The 19,659-nt window shown below is 41.2% G+C and overlaps 1 protein-coding gene across 4 annotated transcripts in view; it reads left to right on the plus strand.

Annotated features, from left to right (window-relative positions):
• The first annotated feature begins 1,354 nt into the window (after positions 1–1,354).
• zgc:158464 (uncharacterized protein LOC791139 homolog) overlaps positions 1,355–19,659 on the plus strand; it is an 89,578-nt gene continuing 71,273 nt past the window's right edge. For 2 of the 4 annotated variants that reach the window (XM_040011836.1, XM_040011837.1), the window contains exons 1-2: positions 1,355–2,135; positions 16,488–16,620. In XM_040011836.1, coding sequence (XP_039867770.1) covers positions 1,704–2,135; positions 16,488–16,620 — 565 coding nt within the window. In that variant the 5' untranslated portion in view covers positions 1,355–1,703. The remainder of the gene's footprint in view (positions 2,136–16,487; positions 16,621–19,659) is intronic. The other 2 variants (XM_040011838.1, XM_040011839.1) reach the window with 2 other exon arrangements.

Consider the following 19,659-nt stretch of genomic DNA (forward strand, 5'->3'; position numbering starts at 1 on the left):
CCTAACACTGATCCTCTTAGACCTATAGGAGGAGACAGGTTATTAGCTAGCATCACTCTCTGTACTTATTACATTGTGAGTCCGGATAAATGCAGCAGAGCAGTTAAACATGCAGTGTGTACTGTAAAGGCAAACTTGAAATATACCTGAGGCCTAAATTATTGTCTTCTTCTGTTTGAAAGGCTATTTTTCCCAGAAATAAAAGAACAGTGCTGCAATAACTAAGCCTATCCCAACCCATTCCTTGTCTTTTAAAGATTTTTTAAATGCATAATACACTAGCTGATCAGATCAATGCCCTGGCGGCAAGGTATAATTGTCCTCGTAAAGTGCACGGGAATTACAATGGTCAGATTTTTTTTTTTTTTTTTTTTTGCAAGTCGATTGTGCAGAAATGGCAGAATTTCAGGACAGAAATAATAGATTTAGTTTTGATCTCTAGAGCATGGAGTTGTCTCTCCCAGGGGCCTGCCAGGGTTAAACTCTGATCTGCACACCATGACTTGCTCAAGGCTATGTGTGTGGTGTTATTAAAAAGAAATATTGCTTCATAAAAACCTGCTGCGCTGCAGCCAGGACTCCCATTAATGCAGACTGTTGCTGTCTCTGGGAGGTGGAATGGGACTTTTTTTTTTTCATCTGTCCTCCTATTGCAAAGGCAATTAGTGTTGTGGCCCCAAAACCCTATCAGTCAATAGATTGAAAGACACATTGGAGAGAGATGTTTACTTGTATTGTTGCTTTAAACAAATCACATCCTCTACCCGTGGATTTGTATAATGGACTTAGCAGGAAGGTACGCAATTTTAATTCAGACTCTGGCTGGTCATTTGCAATGCAGTTTGCAATTAAAACACACTGCAATGGCCATCTGGACAAAAGAGCAACAAGAATAAGCAAATGACAGTTTACCCTTGAGCTCCACTGGTGAAAAAAGGTCTCTTTTTAATACTGCTTTATATGTCTGGACAACTGCACAAGAATGGGACAGGTCCTATTTATTTTAATGACTCAATTTCACTGGTAAGCTACCTCAAAGTCAACATAAACCGTTCCAACTATATGGCAGCAAGCGATTCATCAAGTATTGTCAAGGACCAGCAGTAAGTTTAAGAAACCTCCCTGTGTTATTCAACGGCTGCCTCACACCCAGAAGCTCAGACATGCTCTGCATTTACCAGAACATGTCCTCATGGATGCCAATAGAGAGACAAGCTAGAGATTAGACTCTTCTTGGTTAGTACACAGAGGTGCGATTGTGCTTTCGACGGTTACGATAAGCTTCCCGAAGTCCGGTAGGTGGCAGTGCAGTGTTCTCAGGTAGGGAGGGCAGGTTGTGGAGGAGTGGGGGGGCGTGTGTTCCTCTTGCACAAGCGCTCGTATGTTGCTTAAACCTGACGTGGGTCGCAGCCGAGCGCTTAGAGCGACAGCGGCGTGTGTGCGCGCGAGAGTGTGTGCGTGTGTGTGACGGGGACAGAGTTGCGGCAGGGCAGATCAGAAAGTGCCTGTAGCTATTCTTTGGCCGGCTCGCGCAGTCCTCTTTGGACCGCCAGAGTCGCACGAGACTGGCGACACGCTCCGAAGCCAGTCGGCTGGCCGCGTGTGACCCGAGAATCCCTCACTGATGACCAGACTCGGGCTGCTCTGGCACGAAAGGTGGAACTAAACTACATGAATTGATTTGAGAGCGATGAACTGGCAGCATGGCCAAGTGGTTCAAGGAGCACCTAGGATTCAAAACTACCAAAACACCACCACCGGCTCCTCCGAAACCGGACTACAGACACTGTCACACCGGTGTGCCCGGTGCGCCTGGCTTCCAACAAACAAGCTCCGGGACCACCTTTCCGAGTCCCGCTCAGCCGGACATCCTCGCTGCCTACAAACTACAAAAGGACCTGGATTTCGAGGATCCGTACACTCCAGGTGGAAATATCTCATTCCCCCCGAGCTTGAACACTGTGGGGTCACCGGATATCAAGTATGTGTCACCAAAGCACCGACTTATCAAGGTGGAAACAATCGAAAAGAGCAGCCCAGCTCCCGGCGGGGGTGTCACGGTCACCCAGGCTGTCCCCGTAGGGAGCGTTAAATCTCCTACTTCACCTCCCTCGGACCTCGACAACAAGGAGAAGGTGGGTAAAGTTTGGTCCTTTCAGCCTGCCCCCGAGTCGTATACAGAGCAACAACTTTCTGCCTCCCACTAATATTTGTATGTGAACAAATCGTTTCCCTCAAAACCAAATTAGAGCTATTTCGTTTAAAACTTTACTCAAGGGAAAACGTGTGTCGTGAACATGGCACTTTACTGCTGTGAGGAATTAATCGTCACAACCGGCAGAACTTGTTATCACAATCGCACAACGGCTTTCCACCAGAATTGCGACATCAGCCCCTGTAAAAAGCTACACCACAGAGACTGTATGCCGTATGATAAATAGCTCAGTTTGTCAGCTGATATGCCCGGTTTTCATTTTGATGCAAAAATGATCTTTCGCTCACCTTTTGAGCCTTCACGTGCAGACGCACTGCTGTCAGCCCATCTGCAGCTTCTTCTCGAGCAACTGTGATCTCGACAGTGGCTTTAATTTAACTTTAATCTAATCTTGTTTAGCTAGACAGACCAATTTAGCGAATGTTCATTGCAGTAAAGCCTGCTGTCTTAGAGGGAAATTACTTGTGATGAGTTTATGGATATATTATGCTCTAATTTGATCCTCTCCTGGCTCTGCCAGCACATACTTCGCACCTTTTGCTTTTTTAACTTTCTCAGAGTGAATGTGGAGACTGACAGCCAGACAACACGCTGTGCCTTGGGGCATGCTGTCATGCCAGGCTTCTCAGGAATCCATGCACTGGGCTTATTTGGAGAAAGCTGAGATGTTTGGTATTAGTGGGCGTAAAGACATGTGGTTTTATGAGATTGATCCAGCTTAAGAATATTTTCAGTCTCTGCATACCTTGTTAACTGAAACCTGTGCTCTTAACTCAGAGCACGCCTCAGTCACCTCTCTTATAACATTTTTGCGTGCCTCTTGACTTCATCTGCATGTTACTTCCTCCAGCACCTTTCACACTTGTCTTGTGACATTTGGAGTGTTCAACACTTTCATTTATACTCCAGTGTGTCTGCAGCCTGCCACAAGAGTGTTGCGCGAAGGAAGTCCAGGTTTAATGACGCGCAAGAAGATTGTTACCATCCCCTGAAATTCCCATATACCCTCAACACAAAAAACAGGAACCAAGTGAAACTCATAAAATGATATTCTGTTTCAGTGTTTGTTTTCCCACACTGTCAGCTCGTTTTCTTTTTTTCCTATTTTTTTTATCAGACCTCATTAACTTGGTATGCCGGTTTGAGAATCAGGCAGCTATGTGTTATCAGAAGAAAAAGCAGGAAATGAAAATACACAGTTTTAACCAGGCACTGCAGCTGTTCTAGCTGATTAAAGAAATTACAGTTGTCTCTTGTTAATTGAAGCTTATTTAGATCTCACTAATTTAGAATTACACTTGCATCTGCGCTTCACCTCTCTCCCCATATGTGCACACATGGCTTTAATGTACAGACAATTGATGGCATAGTATGGGCTAAATACCTCACGCCGAGAAGCATGTTTGGTGTTATAGATGAGCTAAATCAATACTGACAGCTGGGGAGCTTAAGCAGTATGTCAAGAGAAGGTTTTTAAGGCTTTCTTGTCAGGTGATGAAGTTTCAATAAAAACGTGCAGTAACGGAGAGAGGAGTGAGATGAAGTAGCAAAAATAGCTGCCAAAAAATATTACACTGTTTCACAAATCTTTCCCCCACAAAAAAAACACGGGCACGGGTATGTCCCATATATTTACTTCTCTAAATGATGGATGAGAAATTTGGAGAAAAGCCCTTGAAATGCCGTAAGCTACGCTCCTTAACTTCCTGAAAGAGCATTGTGAGGCTTTTGTGAGGATTACATTTTGTGTGGAAGCTGAGGATTTCTTTTCCGGCTGTTGCCGGCCACGGTAATTGTTTGTAAATCCTTGTTAAAGGGATTCTCCTGGTGTGGATTTTTAAAAATGCTGTTAATGAAGTTGTGTGTTCCATCAATCTCTGCAGTAAGCCTAATGTTAAGAGGTTAAAGGTAGGTGGTCGTCTTTGTGAGTTCTTCGTGTTTAACAGTTTCATAGCTATTTTTCTTTAGGCATTGTGTTACCACAAACGTAGGGGTATCTGCATAATGATAAAAAGAAGTGTGTTTCCACCTTGTAGCACATATCTAAGCGTAGATTCCCAGTCATAGTGATAGTTATTTGTCTTGCTGCAGACTAAATGCTGACTGCTAGGAGACTCTGTAAAAAGCACACAAGTGCCTTAACAGCACTGCTCAGTTACATTGATGTTTTAATTACTTGACTCATGAATTCTAATTATATCACTGCTTGCCTAATGCCTGAAATGCCAATAGCAGAGTGGAGTGAATTTTCTGAAGTGAGAACACTGTATCTATTCTTACAATTTCAAAGTGTTCCATTTCATCTCATAAAATTTCAAATAATCTTTTTGCGCTCACTTTGATTTGCACTTTTAACATGGAGTTTTATGCAGACTATGGCGTTTAACTCATAGATTTATATTTTCAAAGTATTGTGATGCATTTTGTTTTTAATGATGCCAAGCCCTTCATGGTACAGTGAGCTGAGAGAGATGATCAATTATCATCCTGCCTTGGAGATAATTAAAGGCCTCATCTCCCAGCTCATCGCTCTACTCAGCTTCAACTTCTCTCAAGGACACCCAAAAGTGGTGATGAGCTCCATTTGAAAACGTGTAAACAAAAGCAATAACGGAGAGCTGACAGGGTGCTCCATCTGGGCGGAGTGGTGCCTGTCATCATCGGTATCTGTCAATGCACCTGGGAAACGGCTGTTCCATCTAACTTTGGCTCTTTTTACTGCCCGTAGTACCTTTGATTCAGTGATCCCACAAGCCAGCTTGTATTTCTGTCTATAGAAATGAGTAGTTGTATCAGGCTTGCAGACAGTTGTTGTGCAGCCTGCAGAGGCATCTGGATAGACCGATATCCTCTATGCTTATTTTCCTTCTGTGCACCTTTTTACAAGACCTCACTCTGAATTTCAATAGATTTTGCTGGAGGAGAAAAAACTGTGTTATACCCTCCCAAGATCGGTAGTGTTTTTCGCATTCTTGGAGGATATAAGAACGTACTATGTGCTGCTAGTGTCTTCCATTACCAACAGATAGTACAGCCCCCCCCCCCCAAAAAAAAAAAAAAAAAAAAATCACTTGTCACTGCTTTTACTCAAGTTCCCATTAATACGTTCCCTTGTATCTGAACTTGATTGGTGAACAATTGTCGATAAACGCAATGAGAGACTGATACACAGAGATTCCTACATTTGCTAGGGTTAAAATCCAATCTTATCAGCCATATGCATTAAAAGTGATCAGCTTGGGAAAAGTTAATGTGCTATTTCTTTTTTTTTTTTTTTTTTTAACTTTACCATAGCATTCACGTATAGCTGTTGTCTTGGGGTAAAGTTTGGGGATTGTATTACTATAAAAAGGTCGGGAATGCAAAAACATCAAACTTGGTACAAGTTCATATACTTCTACCGACACATTTCCTTGTCTTCTGCATTGGTCAGACTGTCTGGACTGCATGCACATTACACTGCCGGTAGTGCATGTTTAATCTCCGCTCAGCTTCATTTCCCCACACCCTGAATATTTCCGCTTGGCCTTTCACCCTGGCACTCCAGACATCAGTGGAGTTGTATAAATGCATCCCACTGGCCTTTCACGGTCTCATCTCTGCCAGTGATAGGAAAAATGTCAAGCACAAACATCAATATCACCTGGGTCTGCGAGAGTGCTTTTCTTCAGGGAGCCAGAAAATGGATGAAAACATGAGAGCCCATCATGTTTTGTTATAGCTCACCTTTTACTTGCAGTTCTCTGGCTTTTTGTATCAGACGGAGGCTGGCGAGGTTGATAGCAGGCCTGACTGGTTGTCGGAGCAGTGCGGTTTGGCAGCTGTTTCTCTAGTCTTTCACAAACCTATTTGTGTTCGCTCAGTTGGAACAATATATCTTAAAGTCATGTCTTTCGTATGTTGAATTGTTGAATAAATATAGTATAATGGAATTATTGTATAGCAGTACTAAAAAGGGATGTGTGGTGTTTTTTTTGTTGTTTTTTTTCCACTGCTGTGACAGTTTTATGCCCAAGTTGAAATAATCAACAGATTGGTGTGAAAGCTGTGTCGTGCTGTCTTGTGTTTTGCAGCTGCTGTTTCTCATAATCATGCTCGGTAGTTGCGGGCACATTGTGACTCACTATTTTGATAAATTGTGTTAAACTGTGTCACATAATTAAGTTTGCGTGTTGTTATGGCTTTTCTGAATCATAGCAGTGAGGACTAGACAGTGATGTTACTGGTGAGATATGCCAAGCTTGATTGTAAGAGTGTTTTCTTCATTTCCACTTTGACCCATGTATCCACTAAAGGGCTCAGGAATGCCTTGAATTTCCTGAGTTATGCTAAGCATCTACAGCATTTTTTTTTTTTAATCATACTGTCCAATAATAAGTTTTATTTGCCCTCTGCCACAGATGTAGTCTTTCATTCCAAACATTTTTTATACTCACCGTTTCTATGCTCTATTGTTGTTGATAACAGAGCTTTACAATGCATTCCTGACCTGAACAAGAATCTTAGAAGGGCTCTTTGAACGGAAGGAAGGATCATTGAGTTTAACAACTCAAATGTTTAAGCTCCACCTCGTCTAAAACAGTATGAGGTCATCTTGTTGTGGAAGATGTGAGCCATCATGTAACAGTTACTCTTTTAAAGCATGGAAAGGTTTTGCCTTTTGTCAAGATATCATTTTGGTGGAAACACAAATCCCATTTCATTTACATCATGGCATTGTAATCTAACAATGAGTGTAATAACTAACCATGGCTAAAGTGGGTTTTTTGTTTGTTTTTTTTCCCCCAGCCATCCCACCACGTGTGCGTAAAAGTTGAAGGCCTCGGGAATAATGGCCCTTAGCCATTGTTTGCTCATTTTCTTTTCTCTCCAACAGGGAACCTTCCTCCCACTTTAAAGAGTCCCGATGGAGTCTGTTGTGTTTGTTGCTCGATTTGCTTTTTCCAGCTTTGCGCCGAAACATCAGTCGTATAGTTCCACCAGGTCACAATTAGCCTGCAGACTAGTGCTGCAGCTCTGGCGGCTGGGGAGTTGTAGACACATGGCTCTGTTTTGTTTAATGACAGTGTGTGTAGCTGAGTGTACAAGCAGGCAGCCCTGGTCTGCAGGCAGATCGTCACACACAGATTAAAAGAGAAACAAATGAGTTTGCATGCCATCTGAGACACAAAGAGAGAATTTGCATAAAGCAGTGGCTTTTTGCCGTATTTTTGCAAGCTCACTCTAACTCTGATTTAAAAGCCATGCAAACTTCATCTGTAACCAAATAGTTATTTTTTTTGCCTTGCTGTAGAGGCCCTAGAGATAGACTGATTTGCTTTTTTTCTTTTCTTTTCTAATTTGGTGCATGCAAGTGGCTGCTGTTGTTTTTGTGTCACACTGCAGGAGGCAGCCAGACTTCCGTCTTGCAAACAGAGCTGCCCTGTGATCTAAGTGCCCACCAGGAAGCCGAACACTTCCATTTCTTCTGAGCGGGATTCCAGACTTTTCATTTCATGCATTCTTTGAATGAGAGAAGATTTGAGTAAAAGAAATAGAACTGCTGTAATGCTACTGCATCATTTATGCAGACAAGATAGTGTTTTACTCCTTTTGTTTCTTAAAATTAGTCTGTTTGTTTTTGTTTTTTTTAATCAGTTGTTTTGGTGATAAGATTAAAGGAATAGAATTAAACCACTGTCTGAAGTTGTATGGTAGAAAATGCAGAGTGGCTTGGTTGCTCCAGGATTAAGGAAGTGCTCCCTTCCTGACAGGAAGTGTTTACAACTTGGTGACATTCCCTTTTTAACTTGTCAAGTTTGTGCTTGCCCCTCTTTTCTGGCTGCCTATTCTGCTTTTCCCTCTTTTAATAAAATGCTCCTGGTGGCTGTTTTTACTTGAGAATTCTGAAAGTTTCAAGTGGCAAAAGGCACATAACTTTGTGGAAACAGAGTAGTGACTGTTCCTCAACCATCTGAACGTAGCCTTTCTTGCCGTTCGCTATGCTCCTTAGAGAGGTGGGAAGCCGCGTAGCAATAGCAGCGGTATGGAACTCCACCCTGCGCTAGCTCTATTGTCATAGTGGGCAGTGTATAGCAACCTTAGTACATCCTCACCAAACAGAGGCAATCTGAGGCCACAGAGCTCCCAGTCTCAGTCAGCTCATCCTCACATAGCGTGAAAACATTTCTAGCTTTGTTTAACGCCACACACCAGCAGTGCGTTTTGTTTTCCTCCCTGCTCAGTGAATCACACTTTCATAATCAAAGCTTCTTTCCCTGTGGATCCCATCGTGTTATTACATGAAGCCCTATTCTCCTGTTTGTCACTTTCTGTCTTATAGAAGCTATCACTAAAATATGGCGTTTTTTGTACATCAAATGGGAGCATATTGCATTTTCACTGCAAATGCCAGCATACTTAAACATTCAGTGGGCAGACAACTTTTTCTTTCCATCTTAAATTATTCTTATATCTTAAAACCGAGACATTATATCTTAATGCCTGTAGTGTTGAGGACAAATTGTTTGTTCACACTAGCACAGGATTATCATATTTAATGAAAATTCCTACATTCCATCACAGTACCTGAATTATTCTTGACTCTTGTGCGGCACCACTTAGTGTATGTAGCAGAAACACTGCCAATAAATCTATCACACAAGGATGGGGACAGAGAAAGGAAATTGGATTTTGTCAAGCGTGTCGTCAAGTACTTAATCTTGAATATCTGTCACATATTAAAAGCAGCGTCCCCTCTACAGGGTGCAACCCGCTGGCTTCTCTCTCGCCCCCTCCCTTCCCCTCGCTGGAGTTTTTAAGTGGCTGTGTGGAGTGCGTTTCAATGAAGGGGATCCTTGGGGACAGGTTGAGGTGTTTTCTGCTAACAAACTATGCATATGCATTTATCAGGAGATCAGGAAAGAGTAAGTAATTGCAGAAAAGTGGGGGTGCAGATTTAGCTCTTTATATATGTGAAATAATCCACACTGGATACTATTCGTGGAGTAGAGCCGCAGGAAATGTTGTTTGCCAGGTGCAGCCTGTTTGAGCAATTAATATAAGAGACCATGTCATAAAACATGCTTATATCTACTTACTTTTTGACCTCTAAAATTGATTGTTTAGTGGCTTAAATGTCACATTGTAGCTTGTTTGGATGATTTCTGAATCTTAATTTAAACCCTTACTTCTTGCCTTTTTCCAATGCCACCAAATTATTTTCTTACCCTGTCTTTCTTCTGACTTTTTGAGCTTCCCCCCAACAAGTCGATACAAAAAGCCATACATTTTTTTTCAATAGCTAACGATGACTGGCTTAATAATTATTATAATCACTGAGAACAAGCTTTTGTTTCAAGTTAATTTTGTGAGCACTCTACATAAAATTAGGAAAAGGCACAAGACAGCTTTAATTGGAGCGATTGTTTAAATTGCCCTATTATTGTGGTCGAGGTTGCAGTGTTCTGTGTTAAGTACAACCAAAATGCAGTTTAGAGTGTAGAGGTTCTATAGCCTACTCTCATTTGCTTTTAAAGATGCTTTTGGGGAAGGTAATAATGTCTAAAAAGAACTCTGCACTACAAAGGCAGTGCTTCAAAAATTACACTATGGGATTCTGTCAATCTCCCTTATTGAATTAGGATCTGTGAGAATCCTAATCAATTTGTAAATGGGATAAGGAAGGCAAATGATTTGATACTCATGATTGGCAGTTGTCTTAGTACAGAAGTCCACTCACAGGTGGTGATGTTAAAGTGTGAAATGTGTGCTTTTCTGGGTCACTAGCAGCTGATTAGACTTGCTGAACATAGTTAAACCTTTAGTATAAAGGCACATGCTATACAGATATACATATTTAAAACCTACAAACACTGCACAAGTGTGTCTGCACAAGTTGCACAAATGCACACATTGAGATGGGTTTCAGCAAGGCCTTGATCACTCCCAAAAGTGTTCGTTATCAGTCCACATTACTCATGAGTATCAACTATCCAAGTTGATTCTCATGAGCTCACAAAGAACTTCCAGAACGTCTACTCTGAGCTGAAAAAAGATCACGAAAAGGTAAAAATAACATAGTCTTCTGTCATTTTTACTTGCTGTCGTTGTGGTTGACAGTTGTATTTCTTCCTCTGTCTTTATTTCACTGCACAGTTAATGGTGCTCTCACAGTGCCGGTGTGGGGATGATCCAGGTGTACTTGATATCTTTTACATTCCCTTCCTTTCTGACTCAACTGTTTTCTACATTGCCGGATTGTCTCTCCACTGAATTGTGACGCATGGTATCAGTTTTGCTGTTGCTGCATCTGGAAGCATTCCCATGCAAACCATGATTAACAACAGCCTAAATCACTTGTGCCAAAAGAACCAGTTTCACCCTAGCTGGCGTGCGAAAGCTGCTCCACATGGGCAAGAGTGCAGAGATCAGAACAACATTTTAATGTGGTCTAAATCTTAACAGGGGTGGGGTGTAATAAATAAGTCAGCACCCACAATGCAGATGTCTGAGGACGACACGTGCACAACTGATGGCTGTGCATGGGCTGCAGTATTTTTGAGTATGCTAATAGTAGCTGCTGCTACACTAAATGGTGCTATGAAAAGAAAATGAAAGGGGCTTCTGTTTATTTTACAGCACGACTCCTGATCAGGCTATAAATGCTCTGAAGAAGTGTGGGGGGTGCTTTTATCTTGTTCCCTTCGAAGTCTCCATTTTTTTTTTTTCTTGCCTTGCTGATGCATGTTTACTGACACTGAATTGCTGCTCTCGACTGATTCTCCAATTAGATTAAAAGCAAATCAAATGAACACACCTTGAAATAAACAGAGTTTTTGTTTATTTCCACTGAAGTGCTCTTCATTGCTGCGTGGACTGCAGTAGCTTGTGACTGATTGCAAGGCAGCGCCTTTAGAGCAAATATATTAATTTGATTAGGTACCCCTGCAGACTCCTAAGCAGGCCTTTAAAGGATGCACATCGCTCTTCAAAGCTTCCAAAGAGGCAAAATGCTCTAACAGCAACCATGTTTCTTAGGAAACATTTCAATAAAGTTTCATTAATGTCAGGCCTGTATGGTAGGAACTGCACTCCTGCACCGTCTCTCCTTTAGAGGCAAAGCCAGTTTTCCATCTACCTAATCTATTTGGGAGATGCAGAACCCAGCAAAGCTCAGCCTGCACAAGGGGCTTTCAATGAAATGTAACCAGATTTGTGCTTGCTTCTTAGAAACATAAAAGTATCTTATTGATGGTAACTGTGTTATGTCAACAGAGAGCCTGTGATCGCTTTTGCTTAAATAAATTGCCTTGAGGGAGTGTTTCTCACTGGTATGTTCTTTGGGGGGGGGGAAAATGTAGCCACGTTATCTTAGGATGACTTCACACACAGCATTCATCCTGTGTTTATAGACAACGATAAGGTGGGAGAGCTATCAGCAGAGGCATTTCAATGAGGTACAGCTTGCTGAGTTTGGATTTACATGAACATTTTTTTCCACCCCACAGGAGAAAGCATTCTTTATACAAGTCAGTCTCCAATAGTGTCTCCTCAGCTTTTGTCTTTTCTCCCCTCCCCTCCTATATTCTTTAACTTGACTGTTCTTTAAATAGTGGCATGTTTTCTTTTTTTTGTTACACCGAAGAACAAAAGAGCAACAAGAACAAAGAAGCCTTTTGAAATGCCTTAATGCAATTGACCCACTAAGCACAGACTTGTATTAGGTTATCGGTGGCTGAAATCCCTTGTGGCGCGAGACATAAATCACACACGTCAGTCCTCTTTCGTTTTTTTTTTTCTTTCTCCCTTCTCCCTCTTTCTGCAGCCTGCTGACTTTTGTGGTAGTCACAGGGCTTGAACCCTGACTAGCCTCTGATGCATTCTATTCTTCATGTGTATATGACATTAATATCATCACTCTGCTTGCGTTTATTTAACAGGAGTGGTGTTAATCCCAATTTTCCTCTTTTTTTTTTTTTTATGGTTAGTCTTTTTTTCTGTTTCCTGAAAAAACCATCCATTTGCTGATGGATTAGGGTTGTAAAATGCCAACAATGGACATGTAGCTTGCTCAGTATTCAGCGATCTATTGTGTCGCCCTTAAACCATTTGTGCTCAAATTTCATCTAATGCAGTTTGTGGATTTTAATTTTTTTCGTTTGGATTCTTTTGTTCTTGATTATCTGATGAGCCGACTAAACACATTATGCATTAAGACTGCTGGAGGATCGCAGCCTGCGTTTTCTCACTTCTAATGGAAGACCAGGGTAAACTCAAAGTGTAATCCTAGAAGCTCTAGCGTCACGGACATTGAGCCAAAGTGGCAGGTGCCTATTATAGCCTCCCTCCATTGCTAATTTTCTCCCTCTGTTCCCACTGATTTGAAGTCGGCTTCATCGCCTGAGAGCCGCAGTGCAGTTCAAGAAGTCTGTTGCTATCTCCTTGGCCACGTCTTATACCTGCCAGAGCTCTGGCAGGTATAAGACATGGCCAGCCGAAATCTGAACTGTGGAATGAAAGTAATTGAGTGAGTTCTCTCTCTATGCTGCAGACCAGTAAAGGACCTAGATACCACAGGGACATGGCCTAAGCCCGTCAGGTGGCTTTGTGAGATTTATATAGACTTACATCACAGCTTAGCAAAGACCTGATATATGGAGGCACTGCAGTCTTGTGCTGAGGGGGGAATTTTACTTTCATGACAAGTGTGGCTTGGCTGCAGTCCTGACACACCCTGGCATGCCATAAGGCAGATGGTGTGTCCCCAGGCGACGCCACTGCTCTCTAGCACCCCTCTCCTCAAAGCCCCTTGTTCCTCCTACTGACAAGTAGTCATTAGTGCAGTGGGACAAGAAGAACACATTGGAACAATTTGGATATATTAACCACCTCCTCTGTCCTATCTTGAATTGGACTGCAGGGCTTGTATGATGGCACCAAATAGACTTTATCTGACTGTGAGTAGTTTAGAGATCTCCAAGTGCAAAACAATGACCTGCGTGGGATGAAATTCATAATGTTCTTACCAGCTTATGGATGACAATAAAATACCATACGTGTACACATTACTGGTCTAAAGACCAAAATAATAATAATGATCATATAGTCTACAATTTTCCGAGAGGTATTTATCAAACAGCTCAGTGTCACTCTTTTTAATGAGATTTTGTCTCATAACTCAAAATGAAACTTAACTGATGACCTCGATATATCAGTACTACTTCGTTTTATTTGATATTGGTGGGGAGACTGAAAACTAGTTGGTCTGATACTTAAGTTTGGTTTTGAATTAAAAAAAGATGAGTTCACATTTGGTTCTAACTGAAATACAAACACAAGCAACATACCGAAAAACCTTTTACTTCCCAGCTATGAGCCTCATATATATACATGCACTTTACCATGCAAATCATTATGACAAGCACTTATGAGCAGGAATGAGAGATCATGATTAATAGTACTGTTAATCACAATTGTGGATGCATTCCTTTAATCCATCCAACAGATTTCTTGATTGTAGCTCCAAAACAGAATGTTTTAAATTATTTAAAGGGTTTTTGAAATACTGAAAGCTCCTGCAGATAAGCAGAGAAGAAGAATTCAAGACTCACTTATCACTGATTGCACATAGCTGTTTTATGTTTGTAGTTTAGGAAGGTAAACTGATGCTTACGTTTGAGTGAAGTGTTTTGCTTTCTCTGCCCACCGGTGCTATGCTACTATCTTTGTTAAACAGCTAACATTTTGAAGCCTTGAACATTAAGCACTGGTAGACTGCAACACTGATTAATATTAAATTCAAGCTTCTGGCAAAACAAAGGATGGCGTTTGAATCTCAAATGATGGCTTTGGTTTCTATCCACGATTGCATCCATCCCCTCTCTTTCAGAAGTTTTGTGCCCAGCCTTTATTTGTCCTACATTATGTCAACAGGAAAGGCAAAGTATGATGTCATGCATTTGGTGTGGTTCCACGCATTACTCGAGTGATTGCCATTATTTCCTGAAATTTGCTCAAACATCCTTTGGCCCATGATGAAGGTGCATTAAGTGGTAAGGTGATTGAGTTCAAGCAGGGAGCTCTGCTAACACACTGCTAGGAGTAAACATACAGTATAGTATAGTTTTTGCTATGTGAACATGGGAGCTCTAGCTTGTACTCGTACATTGCTGTGCAGTTGTATTGTGTTAAAGTGAATTCATCTGGAGGAAAGCAGTTATGTAAATGAATGATACACCTTTTTAAAGTCACTTTAAGAGTCACTCTGCTACAATAAGTAAACCACAGTAAGATATCTACTGGACTTGTTTGCCATTAAGGAGAATCCAGTTTTTATTAATGAGGGTTACTTATTCTTAGATTTTGGCTGTGTTTGCAGTTTCTGTGTCTGAAGTGGATTTGCCACACAATATGATTACCGATGGCTGTTTTCAAGCAAGAAGGTGCAAGATGGTAATGATACTGGATCTGATGCATAATTTTAGGGTCTCTTGGGCTGCAAAGATGTCACTTATCAGACTGCCTGAATTTTAATCTCGCTTTTCTGTAAATATGTATATCTTTTGCAGCGCAAAAACAAACCAGGACGATGTTTGTATTGGATTTTTCCCGCTGTTTGAATTCACAGCAGCAAAACATTCAAGGAACCCATAATTATGTTGTGGCAGAAGAAAAGTCCTAGTTATTTTCCCCAAACAGATGGAGAGTGAATACTGAAGAAAGCAGATTTAACTCAGAGTAGCTGCTATGAACACATCCGCGGTGCTTTACTTTCTATGCTATTATAGCCTAATCCACATATAGTGAGGATGATCTGAGCAGGAATATACCTGCCAGCGTTTCCCTGTCACTAAGCAGCTTACAAATTATCCCTAGACAGTGAACTTACTTGCATTTAATACTTGGAAACTTTTCAAGATGTCTTTTTCTTCTTCTTTTTTTTTAATGTGTGACTGCATTAAATGATACTTAACCTTGATCGATGATGTTAAAATTCCTGCGTTTCTGGCACGAATTTTGAGGGTGTATCTGTGCATTTTCTTCCCTGAGGGTTGGCAGGTGTGTGTGTGTGTGTGTGTGTGTGTGTGTGTGTGTCTGTCTGTGTGTCTGTGTGTCTGTGTGTGTTTGTGGCACTCTCATGGGTGGCCTGGATATGGAGTTGGCTTTCGGGGAGTATGCTTTCTCTGCGGCAAAGATGGACAGAGGTTTCTCTCAAAAGAACGCTGGCTCGGTGGAGGCACAGCATGGCGAGCATGAGCCTCAGTCCACCTCCACTCTGCCCCTCCCGCTCCCATCCACCAGATGAGTGATGAGCTTGTTTATAATGAGACCAAATCCCTTCCTGTTACACATGACTCATTGGGTGTAGTGCCAGTCGTACATATTCACACAGTCATTTAGGTGTTTTCTTGTTTGTGCACTGACCTTTTTTAAAAAAAAAAAAAAAAAAAAAAAAAAAAAAAAAAAAGAAAATAAAAAAAGGCCCTTTTACTAACATGTTTTCAGATTACAAAACACGCACTGCCCTTCTCTTCTCTTGTAACCACTGATTGGTAGGAGCAGACAGAGGCTCCAGAGAAAAAGTGCATTTTCTAGCCACTGGTCCAAATGACCTCAGTCACACACCCTTATTAGAGCCAGTGTTCAAGAGGACAGATGGTTCAAATGGGAGTTTATATCCTTTCAAATTCAAGGTCCATAGTTTTGAAGTGGTGTGCTCATAAATGAAGCAAACATTTCAAGGAAAGCAATATCCCCCAAGGCACTGTACAAGTGGGCTAGCTTTGCTCCCTAAAGGTTTGAGCTGTATTTCTGGGTCTCAGGACATCCACCTAATTGCCATCCACTGCACAAAATGCTCAGCAAAAAAGCAAGACTGCAATTAGCCGTGGCTCACTGCCAGCTCGGGATAAATCTGCCAAATTGTTTCTCTTAAGAAAGTTGAGCAGTTGTGGTCTTCTTTCCTCTACTTTTGAAATGTAGGCCTGTCACAAGGCTATCATATAATTAGGCAAACCAGCAGTAGCAGAGTGTGCTGTAAGGCTAAAAGCTGAGGCATTGTGGCGGTGTGCTGGGGCATGCAGAGGTGGGGCATTATTTATGTATTTCACCCTTTATTCTCTGGCTTGCCTCAGTGGATATTGCTTGGTACTGTCCGGGGCCAAAGTGGTGTCTGTCACAAAGCACCATACTCATGTTGAGTGTTCAGCAGTGTTCCCCGGTTGCTCTTTCAAACTTTTTCTCTCCTTCAACCTGACCTTATTTCTTTTCTTTTTTTTAAAATCTCCTACAGCTCATTATTCTTGAAGACTACGCGGACCCTTTTGATGCCGAGCAGGCTGGCGGCACTCAGACCACCACAGAAAAAGTGACAACTGAGAACGATGGTTACATGGAGCCATACGAAGCCCAGAAGATGATGGCAGGTAGGTCAACGTGTTAAATCTTCTCTCTAGTCACCCTTTTGTGTGTCCGCGTGTGTCACATGACTGTTTCTAACCCTCTCCACACCTGCAGTAATCACAAGTTAAGGACTTATTGTAGTGGAGTGGTCATTAATATGCAGTGTGATGAGGTTATATGAATTAATGAAGAGGCTCAGATGCCCTGATGCCATTTTACAAGACAGGTGCAGCAGAGCATAAATGACTAGTGTGTCACAAAAGATGTCAAACCATTTTCAAAAGCTGTGACTTTGCCCATAAAAAAAAAAATCATGCAAGGATTTAAATGATGCAATGCATCTAGGAGAAGGAGATTTTATATGTATATATTTTTCATTGAACTGTGCAGACACGGAGACAACCCCTTGCTGTGATTTCCAGGAAGGCTTTTTTTTTTTTTAAATTCTCGACAACAATAGCTGTGTGCTAACACAAGAATTTAGTCTAACCACATTCCCCATATGGCTTCGTCACTGCACGTTCATCCTGTGGCTGAGCAAAGCGGTGACAAAGAGCAAGGAATATGCACAAGGAAAAAGAGAACTGAGGAAATATCTTTAAGCAAACAAAACAAGTGGCAGCTGTTTTCCTCTCTTTTACTGACTTTAGTGTCCAAGATGAGGATGATGGAAAATATGAATAGCAGATTTGGAACTGTGAATTGACTAAAAGGTATTGTATATGATAGTCCCGATCCACAGACATAACAGTTTCCTCTAACCAGCCCTTACATTGCTCCATTTGCTACCACGGAGGCAGGACGTGAATGTCTCTGTCCCTCTACAACAATTTTCTTTTAATGGGCCTCCAGACAATCTCTTGTTTTTATCTGTCTTACTGGTTTGACCTCTGGCCGAGTCTTTGCCTCTGCAGAGTACAAAAACTCAGGATAAATCGCCTCTCTCGGAATGAGAAAGCCGTAAAAGGAAAAATAAAATTTCAACAAGACTTGTGGTATCGCTAGAATCTTGAGCTTATTCCAAGTTCTTGGCTGCTTTATAAATTTAACTTGACACAGCTCTGCATTTGGCTATATTGACAAACAGTTCTATTCTGGCAGTAGCTGTCTGTTTGATTCGATTAAGTTTTCACTTTATTTTTCTGGTCGTTGCTATCTTTGTAACCTGAGGTGGTGTTATTTTCAGGCTTCCTGCTTTCATTTTTTATATGTATTGATTGCCATTTTTTGGTGGGGTGTTGTATAAAGAGAGCTTTGAAGAGATCTATATATACTTACTGTCTATATTTTAATATTCAAAGAAGTCCTTGGATTGCTATTTCCTCAATGGATGCCATCAGGGACATGAAAGAAGTTCTTACATTTAACATACTGGCCACATACAGCGCTGTGCGAAAGTCTTGAACATCCCTTTCGATCGTTTATATTTTGATGCCCAGAAGCGAGATGTTCTTGTGATGCAGTAAAAGCATACCTGGATAGATTAAAAAAAAAAAACTTGGATTGGCCTCCCCAGAGTCAGAACCTCAGCAGTATAGGATCATCTTGACACAGAATGGAACAAAAGCCAAGCAACATCCAAAGAGAAAATACATTTTGACTGTCTTTTAAGAGATGTATTCATGAAGTCCACTTAAAGAAACCACAAGAAAGCTTCAGGTTCATGCTGTGTTGAACAGCAGAGGCGATCGTAGCAAATATCAGAAATGTACAAACTCTGTTTTTGCCTTATACCCTGTATTTCCATGTATGTTTGCGGATGTTGCAGTAAATCGCTGCACCTATTCCCCTGGCAAAATATATAAAGAAATTATGGGTGGCTCAAGACCTTTGCACAGAACCAAGTATAGAAGAAACACTGGGGATGAATAATCTTTTTAGTAAATGCTTTCCTCCATATTCACACAGCTACCAAATTCCAGATTCAAACTTGGAAGCTGCACACTACAGCCCCACTGGTACAGTTGGGGGTTAAATGCCTCACCCAAGGGCGTCTCAGAGATATAATGAGGGTCAGGCTCTTTCACTTTCTCCCACTGTGCAAGGCCGGATGCACGCGCCAATGCATCAACATACTGGCTATGCTATAGAGTAATTGCTGCATCTTTCGTTCTGACAGCATCTTAGTCAGGCAGAGGTGCACACTCAGAATTTCATCAGCTAACAGGAGAAGGAGGAACTATTGCACAGACTGCTGCACTCTAGCAAAAGAGGTCCTTTTGACCCTAATTCTGTCTAATTATGTCACTATTGCCGTTTCTCTGACTTTTAACAACAGCACTGTTAGGAATAGAAATTCTCTTTAGCTTTCAGACTGTTGTTTCTGTAGCTTTAAGAGCCTTGCTTCTCAGCTCTTGGTTCCACAGATTGGTGCAGATGGACACCAAACCCTAAACATGCCAACTCAACACAAACTTTTCTATTTATGGCTGTCAAAGCAAGTTTTAATTATTTAATTACTGCTGGCCAAATTTATACCGTCTATAAAATGGTCTGTCTACCTTCTCATAAAATGGACCGTAACCGTCTCAACTTGCAAACTCAAAGTTGTGTGTAAAATAGTCTCTTATAAAAACATCTTTCCAATTAATTTTAATTCCGTTGTTTTCATTCTAATTCTGTTTGTTTTAAACTTCCATTGGTTTTATTCAAACTCTGTTTTTATTCAAACTCTGTTTTCATTCAAACTCCGTTGTTTTCATTCAAATTCCGTCGTTTTCATTTTAAGAAGTAGACTGAAAATGACTCATCCGCTGACCTTTTAACTGTTTCTTTATAGAAACTGTTTCATCTTAACTGTTTCATCATCTTCTTCTAGCTTTTTATGTTTCTACATGTCTGCGCTCACCTCATTCAGCAGACACACACGTTGGTTCAGTCGAAGTGTGAGCGTTTAATACATTTTCTGATCAGTGACAGTAATTATACTCTAGTGTCTTCAGATAACCTCATTTCAACTGCATAGTTCCTTGTTTTGTGACACAAAAGCCATGTCATAAACACCGGGAACCACAGACTCAGGTATACAATTCCAAGAGTTTGATGACATCTTTAGAGTTTAA

This window comes from Simochromis diagramma, unplaced genomic scaffold (genome assembly GCF_900408965.1).
Source record: "Simochromis diagramma unplaced genomic scaffold, fSimDia1.1 OVJJ01000603.1, whole genome shotgun sequence".
Lineage (NCBI taxonomy): Eukaryota > Metazoa > Chordata > Actinopteri > Cichliformes > Cichlidae > Simochromis > Simochromis diagramma.